At 41.1% G+C, this 19,546-nt stretch overlaps 1 protein-coding gene across 1 annotated transcript in view; it reads left to right on the top strand.

Moving 5' to 3' along the window:
* Positions 1 to 14,759, top strand: part of ccnb3 (cyclin B3) — a 16,044-nt gene extending 1,285 nt beyond the window's left edge. The window contains exons 4-9 of the mRNA XM_079671171.1: positions 4,978 to 5,070; positions 5,345 to 5,482; positions 7,039 to 7,194; positions 11,322 to 11,471; positions 13,885 to 14,015; positions 14,107 to 14,759. Coding sequence (XP_079527297.1) covers positions 4,978 to 5,070; positions 5,345 to 5,482; positions 7,039 to 7,194; positions 11,322 to 11,471; positions 13,885 to 14,015; positions 14,107 to 14,176 — 738 coding nt within the window. The 3' untranslated portion in view covers positions 14,177 to 14,759. The remainder of the gene's footprint in view (positions 1 to 4,977; positions 5,071 to 5,344; positions 5,483 to 7,038; positions 7,195 to 11,321; positions 11,472 to 13,884; positions 14,016 to 14,106) is intronic.
* The last annotated feature ends 4,787 nt before the right edge of the window (positions 14,760 to 19,546 follow it).

Below are 19,546 nucleotides of genomic sequence, written 5' to 3'. Positions count from 1 at the left end.
ACCGCAAGCCGTTATCGTCACGGGAGAAAGACACAAACAGCCTGCCCAGGTGGACGCGCGCGAACGCGACAACGAACGTAGCGTGCGCATTCTAAAAATAGCTCACAGATGGTGAGCAGGTACCGCGGTTTTGAACTACAGTATTGAATTTGACAGAAAACAACAATGAAACGCCAGCAGAAGAATAGTCTAATGAGTTGGGGTGAAAAAAAAGACAGGAGATGTGAGTTGGTTTATTCAGTAAATTAGCTCAGGATAATTGGATGTTCTTTCTACACCTGTTGATGTGAGCTAATGCAGGATTTGCTAGCTTGATGCTACGGCATTTAGCGGCAGTGACTCAACAAATTGCCACTTAAAATGTATCGTCAGCAATGTATGACAAGCTGACTTCTTGTTTAATGTTAGACTCACACCAATAGCTCTATATGATCATAACACGATTGCTTTCATATCAGAGATCCGATGAGGTGGAGCTGCCTCCAGCAATAGAGGATGAGGCAGCAGTGGCGGCGCCAGAGATTTTCTCTAGGGGGTGCTGTGGAGTAGCTTGACGTTTCATAGAGGGTGCTCAAACATTAAGGGTTTCCCATTAAAGGCCCAGTGAAGTGCATGTTTTTGCACCAAAATGAAATGGCAGTTTCATTCCTTACATATCATTGTGCCTGTTCATGGCTAAAATATTTTTTAATAATTCATAATTAATGAATTAATGAATTATTAATTTTGCCGTCTGAGCCTAACGGAAGTTGCAGACGATAATGGCTGTGACGTCACAAGATGTACCCAGTTGCGATTGTAAACATGGCGGAGACTCTGGAAAGTGATACTAGTGTGAGAGAAATGATTGATTTGGACAGCTTTTCGGACAGGATAGATGAGGAAAGTGATCAATCTGGTGCACTTTGAGGGCAACATTAAGAGATTTATGGATACAGCTCTCAACACTCATATGAAACATATATTTCAATAATCAAAAAACATTGGAAGGATTTCTTAACCTATTTTATACAACTAATATTACATAGATGGAAATATTTGTTTACATAGATGACCAAACCCACTGAGATAACTTAGGCTACAGTTTACCTCCCTGAGCTGACGTTATCTCTCTCAGTCCCACAGGAGAGCACTCTCCCTCTCCTTATTGTTGAAACAGCTAATCTCCGTTAGCTCCGAGCTAGCACCAGATGCTAACAACAACCCTGTAACTCTGTCAGTCTCTCTTTCTCTCTCTCTCGAATCGACCACTGGCCTTTATTTATCATGATCAATCAAAGAATCTACGAAACAATGACACCAGCCAGGCTCACCTTCATCTTTTGGGAACAGAAACATCGCCACTTCGGCAGACTTGACATTACTACAGCCAGCGGCAATGCATCGTTTCCCCTGTGTTTTTCATCCCTCTTTCTTCACTGTCGCCTCCATTGTCAGGTTTTCTCGATTGGCAATCACTTCCAGTCGACTCCGACACACTTTCCAGGAAAATACTAGCTCAAAAACGTTGAGAAATTCGACTTTGAAAAAGAGAAAAAACGAACGGTGGTGAATGTAAACAGTGCGGCGGCGTCCATCTCGTGACGTCACGCAGTAGATCGCAAGCCACGCCCACGAAGGCGAAGGTCGACTGCAGATTTCCCTGGAAAATTCAAAACTCGTCAAATTTGTTGCTATTCCAACATTTTTTGATATGGGTTCCAATGGACAATTTTGGTCATTACTATACGTATTAGCATAACAGATCATGCACAGGTGCACACTTCACAGGGCCTTTAATGCACCAGTGCTACAGTTGAATTTTCTACTGCAACATTCCCCACGCACACACAGTGTACCCACCAGAGTTCCCGTTAGAATATTTTTTCGCCGGTCAACATGTCCGTTAAAGTTTAAATCTTCCGGACTAAATTAGAAAAGTGCTGGTCAAAGGTCTTCTTTGTTATTGTGCTTTAGGCCACAAAGTATAGCGCAGCATTATGCATTTGTTTACATGCCCACCGGAACCCCGAGGCATTACCAACAGATCAACGCACAATCAACCCATACAGGACATCTCTTTCTCCATATTAAGTGTTAGACACTAGAATTGACTATTCTTGTCTGTCACATACTCTTTTGTCTCTCACATAAGTGGCGCAAGTTGCGCCACTGATGTGGTATTGCGCTAAACGGAAATTATTTTGAACGGACACTTTGACCGGAGAGATTTAGATTTGCCGGTCTTCAGCATATTTTACCGGTCGTAGTCCGGTAATTACCGGTTAACGGGAACTCTGGTACCCGCGACTGTTACAATGAAGGCTCGGTAATCAGCTCACGGCATATAGGTGTAAGCAGGGATAAAGTGCTATTTTTACAAGTGGGGAGTGGACCTCACCTCCTCTAGGAGGGTCCTCCCCTCCTCTAGTGGGGAAGATTTCTTTTTAAATATTGAAGTTAAAAGCATCAATCTGGTGCACTTTGAGAGCAAAATGAAGAGATCTATGGATAGATCTCTCAACATACATATGAAACAGAACTGTAAACAGATTTTCTATTTCTTTATAGATATTTTACAAATCACTCCCCTTTTTTAAAACAAACCGTTTGAGACCCACTGAGATAACTAGACTAAAGTTAACTATCTAAACACTGAGAGTCCTTTACTTCACCTGAGCTGAGGTTATCTGAGACTCTCAGTCTGACAGGAGAGAGTTCTCCCTCCACCTTGTTGTTGAAAAAGCTCCTTATATCCGTTAGCACCAGATGCTAACCACAACAATCTCCGGTAGATACCCACCGGTGCGCGGGCTCTCTCTCTCGCTCACGCACACAAAATGGCTCGTGCCACACACACACACACACACACAGAGCAGAGCTTGAATGAAACACAGAGACCCAGAAGTAAGCTACTTGTACTCACAAGGCCTATTATGTGCAGAATCCCTCTCGCTTTCAGTTGGTTTTGATTGAGTGTCCACACGTGGACATTTAAGGACTAAAAAACGATCAATTTGTCACTTTGCTGTTAGCAAATAATTTGGGGCTCCAGCTAACAGGAAGTCACTCAAGTTTCACAAAGTAATTTAGCCTAGGGTAGTTCAAAAATCGAATGGGTATTGCTCATTGGCCTAATCATATCACCTGTATTGGCTTTATGTTTTTGGTCAAACATTTGTTTGTTCCACATTTGCATTGATGTAATTAATAATTTTTCTAATTTAATAAAAATAAAAATAATTTTCGAGAAAAAAAACATATTTCTTGGGAGAGCTAGGGGGTGCTGAAGCACCCCCCAGGATTGCCAAAGCACCCCCAAGAAATATGTTTTTTTTTTTTTTTTTTTGAAAATTATAAAAAAAAAAAAAAAAATTAGGAGCTAGGGGGTGCTTACTTTTTAATGTACACATACTTTGTTACTGTACGATATCAATAACAATAATCCACAGCTCCTCTCTCTGCTCCAGAGGATAACAAATTTCCAGGTTCCAGGGTACCCGAGCAGTACCCTGCCAAGGCAGTAAACCTAGGGGAGACACTGACTTCAATATTTAAAAAAAAAATCTTCCCGGGGGAGCATGCCCCCGGACCCCCCTAGAGGAGGTTAGGTCCCCCCCACTTAAATCATGTTCACATGGATAGGATACTAAATACATTTGCACACATCTTGTGTCCATATCTTTCTGTTTTGGTGGTCATGCCACACCGTGCACGTGCATGCGCGAGTCATGGGGAGATCTCTGGATTAAGAGGTTGCTTTTTCTTTGCACAGAATGAAAGAAAGGCCAAATGAATGGGCTGTGATTTTAGTTTTTTTAAGCAGAGGTTGAGTTCAATAATTTGTACGGCCCTCGGAGGACGTTGTAAAAATTTAAAAGAAAAAGGTTCCCCACCCCTGCTGTAAATAATAATAAAAACCCTTGATTTATAACTTAACATCTCTGTCTCCTATTGATCTGAGTATATTATAAATAATAGCCAGTTAATTGAAGCATTATAGAACAGGCCTTTGTCAGATGGTATATTACGCTGTTTTTTTCTGCTTTGAATAGTTCTCTCTTTTTTCACCATACATGTGTTTGCATCACTGCAATAATGACTCTATATAATCATAAGTAAGGGATAATGTGCAGCGACACGGTCATTATGGGGAAAGAACACCGACAGGCCGATCAGGAGCCCGACGCGAAGCGGAGGGATCTAGATCGGCATGAAGGCACATTATCCATTACGTATTACACGGCCACATTCTCAACAAAGTAACGACATGACTCCCAATATTAATTGAAATGCTTTTATGCATTTAGAAAATGATTTTATTGATTTAAAAAATAGCTCTATGTATTGATTTAAATTGACATGCATCCGCCAAGAAAAATAGTCCGTTGTTACCGTTTGAACTAACGTAGAAACGGCAGGATCTGCTTCGATAACGTTTTTGAGGAGCTTTTTGATTACAGATTTGAAAACATCGCTGCTTGCTTTAAAAGTAGCACAATTCCTGATGTCAAACCTTGGAAAGTATCTAGATATCCCTGCCCTAATGGCAAAGTAACTGGCAACTGAATATGTGTCGCCGTTTGATGTTTATGTCTGGACCGCTGCGTAAAAAGGAGGGTTTCTGCCACATTGCTTCTCTTACTTCTATAAGAATAAAACACGGAGGAGGGAGATCTCTTTTTCTCCCCCTCTTCTGACAGCCCAGCAGCTGATCTCAGAGCACGCTCCCCTCTCCTGCAGGGGGGCGTGGTCAGCTGCAGCTCACAGAATCAGCCCCCTGCAAAAACAGGACTGGAAAGAGCATATAGAGCGAAATGAGGCATGGCTAAAATGCAGGATCCGTTTGGTATTTTGAAAAAAAAACTATATTTACATACTTTATATAGGTATGGCCCTACAATATATTGTTAAAATATAGCATGATATGTCCCCTTTTTAAAGTAGCTTTTAATGCAGAAGGTAATCTTCCCCCTCTTGTGTTTTTATGGTCTGCAGGAGAAGTTTGTCCTCTGTAACTACATGCCCAGTCAGCCCACCCTCAACCCAGAGATGAGAGCCATCCTGATCGACTGGCTGGTGGAAGTACAGGTGGGTTTTCCTGCTAGCATTTCGCGCATTTGCAAGAATAAGTGATTCTATTTTCGAATGGTAAAGTGAGTGAGGGAATCCATTTGAAAAATCGAAGTAAAACCATTCTCAGCAATTGTAAGCGTGTAATTATAAAAATCATTCCCTTCTCAGCTGGATGACAGAAACTAAATGACATCAAAACTGTGTGTGTGTGTATCTCACGCATGCTGCTTCTCCAGTTTCATTTATTCTGTGTGTGTGCATTAGTTGACCTGACTGTGTGTGTGTGCAGGAGAACTTTGAGCTGTACCATGAGACTCTGTACCTGGCTGTGAAGATGGCGGACCACTACCTCTCAAAGACCCCCGTCCACAGGGAGCTGCTGCAGCTGGTCGGCTCCACCACCATGCTCATCGCCTCCAAGTTTGAGGTAAAAACACAGAGAATACAATACAGATACAAATAATACGTTAAACACACGGATCCAGGTCAGTTCACCAAATAACAACAAACTGCACTTCACTATAAAAGATGCATTAAATTCGAAATACAGTTTCCTTTTTTTGTGTAATCTTTTAAATATATTCTACTATCAATTATCGAAGTGGATATCAAGTATTTATAACAAACGTAAGTAATATACACATAAATACATAAAAAAACACTTTACTAAGCATGGCCAGTGGGTTTGATTTGATGCTCACGGGCAGAGATGGAGCACTGAGTCCTTGACTCGGACTCGAGTGCCGATTTTCGTGACTTGACTCGGACTCACGCACTGATTGACGCGACTCGGGCTTGGACTCGTGAATTCTTGCGCACGATGACTTGGACTCTGACCCGTGAATTTTCCCCCCCACAATGACTCGGACTCGACTTGTACATTGACGCTCTGACTTGGACTCTGACATGAGCAAGTTTTCTCTGGAGTCTGATGTCCTCTATCCTGGCATGTGCACCTGTGAGGCGAGTTCACGGACTGGGCCCCGCTTTTCAAGTCTAGAGATGTCAAGAGACACACCCCGCATGTGCTGTATGCTTTCACACATTCTGCTTCCAAAGTGGAAAAGAGCAGCGCAAAATGCTCGTTATGTGGAAACAATATTGAAGAGAAGGCTCCGTAACACATTACTCTAAGGATCGAATTCAGACATATCTTGAACACTATCATCAGAGTAACGTGATCTAATCAATAAATAAAGATTCAGCCGATAACACGAAAGCACATGGCTACTTAACATGCAGAATGACGTCATTTTGCATGCTAAGTAGCCATGTGCTTTCTGGGGCTAAATCTTTATCAGTAAACCGATTTAACCGGTAAAAGTTCCTTCAAAATAAGAGTCCCGATCTTATTACTGTCAAAATAAAAGTGCAAAATGAAAACTTTACCATAGGAAAATGTTGGCATACGAATATAATCACTTCTCTAAACGGTAACTCATTTTAAATATAGTTCATTTATATATAATAATATTGATATTAGTAATAAGCTTTGTATTTGTATAGCACCTATTACAAGAATTGTAGCCAAACTGGCTTCACAGCAGTTCAATAGACAGATTAGTATAACATGACAGGATAAAAGCAATGTAGAGGAGCGGCTACATTTCAACACATATATCCACGGAGGTTAATACATGAAGACTTGTGACTCGGACTTGACTTGGACTCTTCTTAGGTGACTCGGACTCAAACACAGGTAATGATGACTCGGACTCGACTACGACTCTCCCTTGGTGACTCGGACTTGGACTCGGACTCGAAGACTGGTAACTTGAGAGTGACTTTGACTCGTGAATCGGTGACTTGACTACAACACTGCTCACGGGTAAGTAAAAGTGGAATCGAAGATGAAATGCCATTTAAGTAGAGAAAGTCAAACAGACCAGGCTTGCAGAATTTACCACAGGACTTTAAATATCCCAAATACAAAGAAGGAGAGAGTTTGCACGTGTTAAATGTTTCATTCTGACCGTCCTGCAGGAGCGCAGTCCGCCGTGTGTCGACGACTTCCTCTACATTTGCGATGACGCGTACAAGAGGGAGGAGCTTATCGCCATGGAGGCCAAGATCCTGCAGGCGCTCTCCTTCGACATCAACATCCCCATCCCGTACCGCTTCCTCAGACGCTATGCCAAGGTGTGTGTGCGGTTTCTGTCTCTTCCAACACCTTGCAGACACCTAACTGCACTTCCTCAAAAGCCATAGATGCATTACATTGATGCACACACACTGTATACAATATCTAGGGGTGTGTGTGTGTGTGTGTGTGTGTGTGTGTGTGTGTGTGTGTGTGTGTGTGTGTGTGTGTGTGTGTGTGTGTGTGTGTGTGTGTGTGTGTGTGTGTGTGTGTGTGTGTGTGTGTGTGTGTGTGTGTGTGTGTGTGTGTGTGTGTGTGTGTGTGTGTGTGTGTGTGTGTGTGTGTGTGTGTGTGTGTGTGTGTGTGTGTGTGTGTGTGTGTGTGTGTGTGTGTGTGTGTGTGTGTGTGTGTGTGTGTGTGTGTGTGTCGATTATTTGGATCAATAATTGTAAATCCGATTATTCATTGACTTTGAAAATATCAAATAATAATTTGAACTTTTTAACTGTTGAATTATACATTCAGGGTAATCAACTGAAAAACCAATATAAAATAAATTATACATTCATGTCTACATTTAAATAAATAATATCAAAATAATAAATACCAATAAACAAGATTTTTTTTTTGTTGTAAAAAACAATAAACAAGATCAACAAACATGTTGCAGTGCACTGTCACAACCTGAAAACTCCTTACCATATAGCCAGCATTTTGGTAAAACATATTCAACATATTCCACTCAGTTAAACATTAAAGGCTGGCTCACCGTCATGGTCCAGAAATAACAGGAAATAAATGTTGAACTACAATTTAAGACCAAATAAAAATGTCTTGGCCACCATGGTATCTCTTAAAGATGTTTTGCTAGAAACACCAGCCTGTTTTCAGAGATGAGCGCAGGCAGGTGACAATATTGCCACCTGTACTGAAGGCTAGGACCTCGATGATTTGGGTCAATAATTGATATCACGATTATTAAAAACAAATATCCATTTACTTTGAAAACATCAATTTATTGGAGGAAAAAATGTTGAACAGTATGTTTTTAACAGTTGACTACCCTGAACTTTAAGTATAATTCAACTGAGAAACCAAAAAACATTTTTTATTTAAAATAATTAGGGGTGCACCGAATGGGAAATTCTTGGCCGACACAGTTGGCCGAATGCCGAAAATTATTAATAGAAATATATATATATATATATAATGTATACATTTTTTACCAATGTTGTTCAGCTACCTGATTATGGGAAAAGACATGATTATGGCAAAACTTAACTTAAATAGTAATCACTATTATGGGTCCATAAAACATTTATTCAGCACTTTTGAATGCACACAGTACATTAATTCCAAGTCAAGTGCATTTTCTCTGTAGGATAACTACAACAAAGTGCATTCAGAACAAAGCCAAGGTGCATAAACATCTAGGCCAGTAGGCCTGCAACAAAATAGTGTAAATAAAGACTGTAACAGCCAGGCCTTCAACAACAACAAATGCACCTATAAGTGCATGCATACAAATGTACAAACTGGATAAATCCACATGAATGTAACTATTTACAAATTCAATTACAATTCAATTTCAAGAATCTGTAAATAAGGCTGTCTGTCCTCATAAGCAAAGTAGTAAACATTGTTTAAAGATGCATAAAGTGAAAACTGGATACAAAATCCACAACCAATTACAAATTAAATTACAATTTCAAGAATCTGCAAATAAGGTGGTCTGTCCTCATGAGCAATGTAAACAACATTGTATCATTTAGATACTGAAAGTACAATATATTGAACACTGTGCTGCTGTCATTTCCCCCTAATGATGATCCCCCTGAGATGGTGAATTATAACTCACAATGAAAATGGTTCAGGAAAGTGGGTATAGAGTAGACATGTAGAAATAGATAAGCTTATGATAAGCCAGCCTTGTCTACTTATTAAAGAAAAGTGGGAGGTTCTTTTTAATGAACAGTAGCTTCTCTGCTTTATCATCCATAAGTCTGTTCCTCTTCTCATCAAGCACATGAGAGGCAGCGCTGAACAGTCTCTCGCTGTCAGTGCTTGTGATTTGATCTTACTCCGGATATTTGTCCGGGTGTTTTGATTTCAAGTGGTGGAGTAATCCCGAAGTGGTGAAAGTCTTTGCAGTTACACCCCTTCGAGAAATGTCAGCTGAACACGTTTTACAAATCGCAATCCGCGCCTCTTTCTCTGATATTTTTAAATATCTCCAAGCGGCAGACATGTTGGCTGTGAGCCAGCCGCGAGCATGGTCGCGCACCGTGCTTGTCGCCGCGTTTTGATTACGTCATCACAACAACACGTTAGCTTACCAACGTAACCCTGTTCCCTGACATTCGGTGATATTTTTTCGGTGCTAAAACCCTTTCGGCCGAAAACCGAAAAAGCCTTTTTAACCATTTTCGGCCGATAATTTTCGGCGGCCGAATATTCGGTGCATCCCTAAAAATAATTGTTTTATTTAGATTACATTGTTAGCCATAATCGCGATTACAATGGGATTAATTGAGCAGCCCTAGTGTGAGGTCTCCCTTCAGTAACCTGTGTGTGTGTGTGTGTTCTCTCTGCAGTGTGTTGAGGTCTCCCTTCACTAACTGAGTGTGTGTGTGTTCTCTCTGCAGTGTGTTGAGGTCTCCCTTCACTAACTGAGTGTGTGTGTGTGTTCTCTCTGCAGTGTGTTGAGGTCTCCCTTCACTAACTGAGTGTGTGTTCTCTCTGCAGTGTGTTGAGGTCTCCCTTCACTAACTGAGTGTGTGTGTGTTCTCTCTGCAGTGTGTTGAGGTCTCCCTTCACTAACTGAGTGTGTGTGTTCTCTCTGCAGTGTGTTTAGGTCTCCCTTCACTAACTGAGTGTGTGTGTGTTCTCTCTGCAGTGTGTTGAGGTCTCCCTTCACTAACTGAGTGTGTGTGTGTGTTCTCTCTGCAGTGTGTTTAGGTCTCCCTTCACTAACTGAGTGTGTGTGTGTTCTCTCTGCAGTGTGTTGAGGTCTCCCTTCACTAACTGTGTGTGTGCAGGCCTGTCACGATAATTAATTTTGTTGGACGATAACTTTTTATGGAAATTATTGCGATAAACGATAATATTGTCGGCGCCGTTTTAAGACCATTTTAGACATAATGATAATATATAATAATAATTCAAGTACATCCTTTCAAACATAACTTTTTATTGAACATTCAACATTGCAAATGAAATGTGAAATAATATTAAAATATATAAATTATATATAATAAATAAAACAAATTAATTAAATCACACACAACCAAAACAATCAATTAAATAGAGTCAGGCTGGAAAACAGAGCTCTCTCTCTATATATATATAAATAAATAAATATGAGCACACATTATCTCACAAGCAAAAAAAACCTCCTTAAAACAACAGTCAAGTGTACAGTCAACTGTCAAACACCCAGATGCCTCAACAGGCCATATCCAAATCTGTTTTTCTAAGTTTTCGAGCTTGCATTGTCGGGCGGGGGCTCTCCATCTCCAGCTGCCGTGTTTGCTCCCAGCTGGGAAAACGGAATGGGGTGGTTGTGTTTTAGGTGGTTTAAAATGCGTGGTATTGCCTGCTTTTGTCGCTACATTTTTAAACCAATGCGACACACCGCCCGGCTCATTCAAGTCCGTAGGTTCGCCTCGTTGATTTGGTTTGAATCCAAAATACTGCCACACCGGAGAATCGAGATGTGTAGTTAGGTTTTGTAACCAATTCCATTTCACTTTAAATTCCCCGCGAGTAAGTCACACATTGTCTCCCGCTTGTCGCTATATTATTAATTTGGCTGCTGCGCGTGCACGCGGAGTGTCCTGACCTGGCTGTGCGTCAGCCCCGCCCATCACAGCGCGCCTGGCAGCCACAGCGCTCCAGGCTAAAATGCTGGTCATATCTTTATGTAAACGGCAATTTATCGAGCTCAGAAAAGTTATCGAGTCCATTTTTATTTATCGTACGATAAGTCAATTTATCGATTATCGCGACAGGCCTATGTGTGTGTGTGTTCTCTCTGCAGTGTGTTGAGGTCTCCCTTCACTAACTGAGTGTGTGTTCTCTCTGCAGTGTGTTGAGGTCTCCCTTCACTAACTGAGTGTGTGTTCTCTCTGCAGTGTGTTGAGGTCTCCCTTCACTAACTGAGTGTGTGTGTGTGTTCTCTCTGCAGTGTGTGAGCGCGGGGATGGACACGCTGACCCTGGCGCGGTTCTTCTGTGAGATGAGTCTGATGGAGATGGATCTGGTGGAGGAGCGCGGCTCCCTGCTCGCCTCCGCCTGCCTGCTGCTGGCGCTCATCTCCAAGGACCTGGGAGGATGGGTAGGTTCATTAAAACACTTTCAATTACATATTTCTTCTAATCTTTTCACTTCATCTGTTTGTCCCTCTTCAGACATGTCTTTATATCAGAATCAGAACACTTGTTTTCGTCCCACAGAGAGGAAAGGCCAAAGACAGATTAATGTGAACGAAGAAGCATGGATAACAAATATTAAAGATACAACAAATGTTATTTCAAAATACACATACCATGTTGGATTGTTTATTGATTTAGGGTCAACTTGGTTACAGATTTATAGTTGGGATTTTTTTGTTTTTCATGTCAAAATAAGCATTAAGGAACATGTCAGTGAACAAAGAAGATTAAAATGACTTCGTAAGTTGTTTATATTTTGCTTTTGTAGTTAAGTCGGTGTGGTAAGAGCACAAAAGGATATTTTACTTTTTAGTTCCTGTTCATTTATCGTTTAAAGGCTTTTTATATTTGCTCAAACTGAAATACTTCCTAATGCCGTTAAAAAGTTAACGTGCAACTTTTTGACTGCCTCTATTCCTGCTTTGCAGAAAACAATCCTCTGTTCAATTTAAATGCAAATAGTTGTCCATGCAAATGTGAGCTGTAGCGGGGGACCAGATAATTTCATTTCGTTCCTGCGCTGACTCCAGGTTTAGAATCTGCTCTAATAAAGGAAACCTATTACGCACGTTCACACCGCAGTACTTTTCCCACAAAGGTTCATCAGAACTTAAAAGACAGATCGCGTTCACACCGGAATAAGTCCCTGAGGGAGGATTAGGCAAATGAAGCCGCTGATGTCACTACTTCTTCTTCTTCTGCTTTGGGTCTACTGGCAGGCCGCAAACAACTTCACAGCGTATACTGCCACCCGGAGTCCCCGGCCGGAAGTCCCCGGAGTTGGGGACTGCTGGGACTCCCAGCAGCTTCTACTGAAGCCTTCACAGTAAATCGCCAGAACGCCGACACCTCCTCATCTCCACCGCTCCCATGTTTTATTTTGTGTTGTCATAAGTTAGTCTCTGCGTTTGTGCGCTGGGCTAATGCTAATAATGCTAATGCGAGGATAATAAAACGGCGGCTTCGCAAAACTTTTTGGGAGTTTTACGGGGCGTGGTTTGAATTCCGCCCAGCCAATCAGAAATAGGAACCTTTTTACCCCTTTTCAGTCCCTGCTCTCTAGCAGGGACTGAAAAGGGGGTAAAAAGGTTCTGATGAACACATTTAAGTTCTGGCTCTTTTTGGTGTGAACGCGACATTTCTGAACTATATCGGAACTAAAGTGGAAAAAGTACTGCGGTGTGAACGCGGCTAATGAAGAACTATCAACAACTAAGGATTAGCGGTGTAACGGTACACGTACCCGTACCGAAATTATTCGAATATATATAACGTTAAACGTAAAAAATTGAGAGCGTGCACAATTTATTGGAAGTAATCTCAGGTGCTGCGTCGCAGCGTTCAGAGTAATTTGCTCACATTGGGTTCAACGCGTCATAGAGCGACCAAGTCATTTCATTGGAGGAGAGGCATACTATGAGAGCTGGTCACAGGGATTCGTTCAAATGTAGTCAGTAATTTGAGGAACTGTCAAAATGGCGAACGCAGATAAAGTTGAGCTCGAAAATCCTCCAGCATCATTGAAGTCTCCGGTTTGGGAACATTTTGGTTTCGCAGTTACGTACAAGGATGACGGACAAAGACAGGTGGACCGAACCAAAGCTGTTTGTCGGCATTGTTCAACAAAAATTGTTTACGCGGCTGGCAATACACCAAACGTGCACACTCATTTGAAAAGGCATCACACGAACGTGAATATCACCGGAACCAAAAGAAAAAAGACTGAAGTGCAAACCCAACTCCCGCTAGCATTTAAGCCTCCACCACTCGCAAAAAGTTCAGACCGAGCCAAAGCTATATCCTTATGTTGCCATTTTAGCAAAGCGCTACCTGGCTGTATCTGCTACCTCTGTCCCTAGAGAGGGTGTTCTCCACAGCAGGAGACATTGTTAGTGCCAGCAGATCTGCCCTTTCAGCAAGCAATGTGGACAAGTTAATTTTTCTTTAAAAAAACATGAAAATACAATGAAAAGCAAGTCCTAATGTCAAACTGGCTGCTTAGGTAAAGTTCAAATACAGATTATTTCAGTTCATCGAAATGCTGCACCTTAATGTTTATGTTTATTATATTTTGTATTTATTTGAGTGAATACATTATTCACAGTTTAATAATAATTTAAAAAACCCAAAAATATTTTGTGTTTTGTGAGAATTTTTTCTGCTGTACCGAAAACGCACTGAACCGAACCGTGACCTAAAAACCGAGGTACGTACCGAACCAAAATGTTTGTGAACCGTTACACCCCTACTAAGGATATGTTTGTAGCTTTAATAATCCAACATGGCTACCTACTGACGTGTCTGTCGTCTCTGCAGTCTCCCATCCTGCAGTTCCACTCCGGGTATCAGACGTCAGACTTGGCGCCCGTCATCAGGAAACTGTACGAGATGCTTTTAGCTCCTGCGGACGATAAACTGAGAGCCATCAGGAACAAATACTCACACAAGTACGTTCAAGCAAACCAGCACATGTGTAAAAAAAGTGATGACGTGCTTTAAATTTCTGCGATCATTAATCCATTCTTTCTTTTTTCTCAGGGTGTTTTTCGAAGTTGCATCCTTACCTTTGGTCGACACCGACATCCTGGAGAATGCTTTATCTCAGTGAGACGTCGCCTACTACCAAAATAAAATCTTGCCAGTGAGTGAAAGTATTTTTTAAAAAAAAGAAAAAAGAAGAAGAAAGTTCCCTCCAACCCTGTACATATTTGTTAATATGTTGAATATTTATATGTGTCGTCTCGCCTGTCTTTTATATTATATTTTAGATAAATTCCAGTTTCTGATGCATGTAGTCCTCCTGTGGGCATTTGTTAAGAAGGGTTGCCAGTGTCCGATGTTGAGGTTGTTAATAATGGCATTTTAAGCACTTAATTCCAGTTGTTTTGGCATTCATTTTATAGTTTTTTTATAAGAAGACAGAACAAAAACAGCCATTTTTGTGTATCGTTTGAAAAGTTTTAAGATAATGGTAGGTTTGAGAGAATTCGAAACCTGCTTGCGTGTTTTTACAAGCGTTCCCACATTGTTATAGTTGGCAGGTATGTGTATTTCCATATGTTGTACAGTGTTTATCATGTTCATATCACTATGCTAATTATTATTTGTATAAGAGACGACCGGATGATGCTGTGCTATTTTTTTAAATGGCTGTCAATTCGCACTCTTAAAATAAAGACTTTTTTTTTTTATCTGTTTGATAAAACGGCTGGATTTTTCTTATTTAATTAAATCATTTCTTGTCTTGATGTAAGAGTGTCTTGAACATGTGATATTGGTGTGTGTGGCCACCAGAGGTCAACAATGCACCGTGTTCCTCACTGTGATTCATCTCCAAATTAACACTTGAAATATTTATACCATCGGATCATTTTCTCTTGTTATTCTACTGAAGCCGTGTTGGACTTTTGTTAATACTGTTACCTGATCCCCCTACTGTCCTGAAGCTTTATTCTTGACCTTTTTAAAAACAGAATAGTTGGAAGTAAAAGGGCCCATGTAATGCTTTTCCGGTTATTACCCGGCCCCTTGTGTTATGAAGGTTTTTATGCAAACTCCAACACTTAACGCCTCGTTGGAGATTTTCCATTGTTTACTTCCTGGGTTCTGTGACGTGTGAACACGTCCAAATGGACCAATCCGTGGAGCACCTCACACACCAGGATCCCTTGGCTAACGAACTCTCCATTGACTTGCATTGAGCTCCCTGAACGCTGGTAATAGACGAGTTGGGATGGCGGAGAAATGCTCTCCGCAGACCCATTCTTTCTCACAGCGTTATAAACCTTTTTTGTTTCTCAATATCAAGCCATACTTATTGTTTTTACTTCGGCTGTTAGTGTTTGTGAGTGCTCAGGATGAGTTTTGCTTGTTCTCGCTGTATCGCCGACACGGAAACCTGTCCGCTCCTCGCAGCAACGAGCCTCGCTACGTCCTGACCAATCAGCACACTGGGCTCACAGGGAGGGGGGGGGGGTGGGGGCAGGAGCTCCAACAAGCCGTTTAGGACAGAGTGAATACACATACTATACAGAGATGTTGTTTGAGAAACCAATGTGAGTTTGGAACATTGCACAGTTTAAATCTATTCTAGACCTCAACAATGGAAATATGATCAGTAGAAATGGCCATGACATGGGACCTTTAACTTAAAGACCACTATAATCTAATTTCACCTTGAGTTAAGGACTGTAGGTTAAGATTAAATGTAGAATGAATAAGATCCCTGAATTTTGTTCAGTTCTGAATGGCTTGATCAAAAACGACATGCTTAATCCTTGTTGTGGATCTCAAATATTGTGTTTACTATCGACTTATTGATGTCATTTTTTATGTCTTATCAGGGGTTTCCAACGTTTTAAAAGGGCCTTCTCACAGGAGGCTCAACAAATGGAATTGAAATATTGCTATTTTGATTACATCTTAAATATTCTAATCACATAAAATAGCCTAAATGTGTTTAATTGGTTAAGGTGAAACTCCAGAGATACAGAGGTTTAGGATTACATTTTTAGCCACTTAGTGCAAGTTAGAAACAAATACATGCCTTAAGTCAGACTCTTATTAAATTTACTTTGTGCAATCTGAGCTAAGGTTGAATGGCAATATTGAATCATTTGATTCAAGTGTGTTTACAGGATCAAACTATAACCATGATCTAAAGGCATCCATGAATTGTTAAAAAGTAGCAGTTAAACTAAGCTCTGTGTTAAATATGTGCCTTAGCATCCTGTGGTACTTTTACAGAATTAAAAGGGACATTTGTTTCGAGTAGTAGTAAGACATTTTCACTTCCGCATAAAAAAGCCTCCGCACGTGACCTCCCGCGTGTGACGTAACATGGGGGAGAGCGGCCGGTCTAACGTATGAATAAACATGGATCACAATGCTAGTTTTGACACAGAAGAGGTTGAAAAATATATATTCAAATGCATAGGATTATAAGTATGAGCCTGCTAGGCGTCCAAGAGACCAGGAGCAGCCAAGGATTAGAAGAAATAACGGCCATCAGCGAGAAATTGAGCTGTTGTGTGAGGAGAACCAGAGGACAACTGGGCAGCTATCTTGGTGAGTGACCGGCGTTAGCTACAGAATGTTAGCTAACGTCACATCACAACATTGTGAAGTTGGCTATCGTATATCAGGCTATAACTAACGTAGCATTGATAATATAGTAACGTTACTGGCAGGACTGTTGATGCTGATCCATAACAGAAACTAATGCGCAAGTATCAGCCGTATCTCGCGTTACCTAATAAAACTCCACACTACGGTGCTGTGTACCGGAGGAGAGACGCGAGATACGGCTGATACTTGACGATCTGGCAGAGAAAGGTTGTGGAGCCTCCGTTGATATGCCGTTGTAAATTGCTTGATGGAAAGCAGGTGTGTAGTCGGGGAGGGTGCACAGCTGATTGCAGCAGGTGAGTGGAGGTTGAGCCGGGAGCCAGGATTGACAGCCACCACGCCCACACAAACAACACAGACAGGGGGAAACAAACAAACACAAAGGAGACGGCTGGAGCAGTACAGCCACCACAGCGTTACCTAATGCAACTCCACACTACGTCTTACGGTGCCGTGCCGAGAGAGAGAGAGCAGCGAAGGGGGGGGGAGAGAGAGAGATGTAATACGGTTTCCTGATAAAGCTGTGGAGAGTATGTGCTGCAGGGAGGTGGATGCACAACGCACCCAGGAACGAACGCTAGCTCCGGTCCTTTTCCCGTGAGGGAAACTGTGGACTTGATGCCCTGACAGGCTTGAGTTTGTGCAACCTGCACAAACACAAGCTCACCATGATTACAAATGGTGAAATGCAATGTAAAATTACCGAAAAAATACCAGCTCACTAAATCACATCAGCTCAAACCAACTACAAACTACTACCGCGGATTGGGCACAGAACGACTCAGAGAAAGTTGTCCCCCATGTGACGTAATATGACGCGTTTGACGTATGAGGTTAAAAAAAAGCAGTTTTTAGTAGCAGAGCTCAAAACGGCTCCTTTTCCTCTGAATTCCTGCCCTTATGTCTTGTAAAACATATCAAATCCTGCATTAACATTTTTAATTGTAATTTTCAGGCAAGGTTAAGCATAAATGTAGTAAAAAAACCTGCAAGCTGCTCTTTAAAGCCAAACTTCGATCTTCTCCTACTGGAAGTCAAACTTTATCTTGAGGCTTTCCCTCTAAAAATCCTCAGACATTGCTAACTCCTCTTCACAGATTGGTTCAGATCAATAAGTTGACCAGATGACAGCTCTGATTCCTGAATCCTGCTGCTGCCTGTCCACAGAAACAGCCTGAGAGTCAGGGAGAGATGGGGACATTGATTTTGTGTCATCAGATTAAACTGCGACACATTGCTTAAAGTCCATGTAATGTCCAAAATAAATGTTATTCTGTGTTAATAAATCGCTTCATCACTTTCCACTGTTTCATTTGACATATCAACATCAATGATTCTTTCCATAAATACCCCCCAAATAACATGAAATGTGTGCCACTTTCCCGTGTTATTCCGCTCCGGTAGCGAAAAGCTTGCCAGCCATTAACCCAGCTGTGTGACGTCACACGTGGCAAACACCAGCCTCGTCTGGATTGTTTGTTTTGTATCCTTCCGCTATTTTCGCTCAACATATGTGTAACCGGACCTCGCTAAACTTTTTTTATCTAACAATTCATGATGGGGAAGCGATGTGTAGTTGTGAGCTGTGAATGTTTCCTGATTGCTATAAACATTGATCATGGGTGTTGGAAGATTGTGCACAAAACTCGGGTCAGAATTAAGTTACTACAGGTGTTATGCCAGCTTGAGCTAAATGTCACCAGAGTACAGTGAACTTGCCTAGTGACTGAAATATATAAAAGTTGAAGTGAAATAAGTAAGGCCAAAAATGAATTACGTCTGAATATCTTTATTATTTTTACCACTTTTAATTATTTGTGGGCTCGCACATATACCAAAATAGACTAATGTACACTGCAATAAAGATAAAATGTTACAAGTGAAAAATTAACAAAAGAACCCTTTTTTATTTATCAAACAGTAAATTAATACAATCTTACAAATTTGTGATTTGGAAAATGTTGTTATATTTACATGTTTCTTTGGAAAAATAATATTGTAAATGATGTACTTTGTAAATTATTTACATCATGCGAAACCATTTTAACCAGTTCAGCTGCATGACTTATGTCAAATTACAGATTTGGCCATTGAAATCCCTGATAGCGGCCTCCCGGCTCAGGGTAAGTCTTCCGTATCTCGGTTACAGCACATGCAGGCAGCGGGACTCTGATTTTTGGGCCGAGTAGGCCTACACCCCAGCACCAACGTACAAACTGTCGATAAGCTGTATATCGATACTTCCTAATGAAAAAAAAGTATACAGATTATAAATATATTTGGAGAAAAATAAAATGTTATGTAGTAGCCTACTATTATGTAGCAATGGTTACAAATTGGCTTATAACATGATATTTGTATTTTACTTGTACAAAATAAATATGAGGTTATACATGACTGCTTGACAGAATCATAGACCTCTTATATATTTCCTCACATGTGTAGTTGTTTCTTTTCCCAAGCATACATTGAACTTGCATACACAGAAAAAATAAAAGCCAAGCTGTTTTTGACTGCTTGAAAGAGTTTAATGGTATCTTTAAAAGTGTAACATATCTGTAGCAACTAAAAGTATTATATGAAAGCAAAGCTGCAATAGGCAGTTGGGTCAATCAATATTTACTTACTGGTGTAGTGGGCCATCAACTGCTCTGTGTTGTTGTTTGTATTGAAGATACGCTATTTTCAGTGTCCAAACACTGAGACAGCCTTCTCTAAAGCCTGGGTGGCTAATAATGCACCTTGGTTTCTCGTCGGTGTCTTCTATCTGGCAGAGTCCTGCACGGGTCTGATTTTCAAGACCCGCTCCCGCCCCGCACCCGTGACGTGCAGTACCGAACCCGCCCCGCTA

The sequence above is a fragment of the Notothenia rossii genome (assembly GCF_949606895.1).
Source record: "Notothenia rossii genome assembly, chromosome: 3".
Classification (NCBI taxonomy): Eukaryota; Metazoa; Chordata; class Actinopteri; order Perciformes; family Nototheniidae; genus Notothenia; species Notothenia rossii.
Note: the sequence above shows the minus strand (reverse complement) of the source record. Positions and strands in the feature narration are given on the sequence as shown.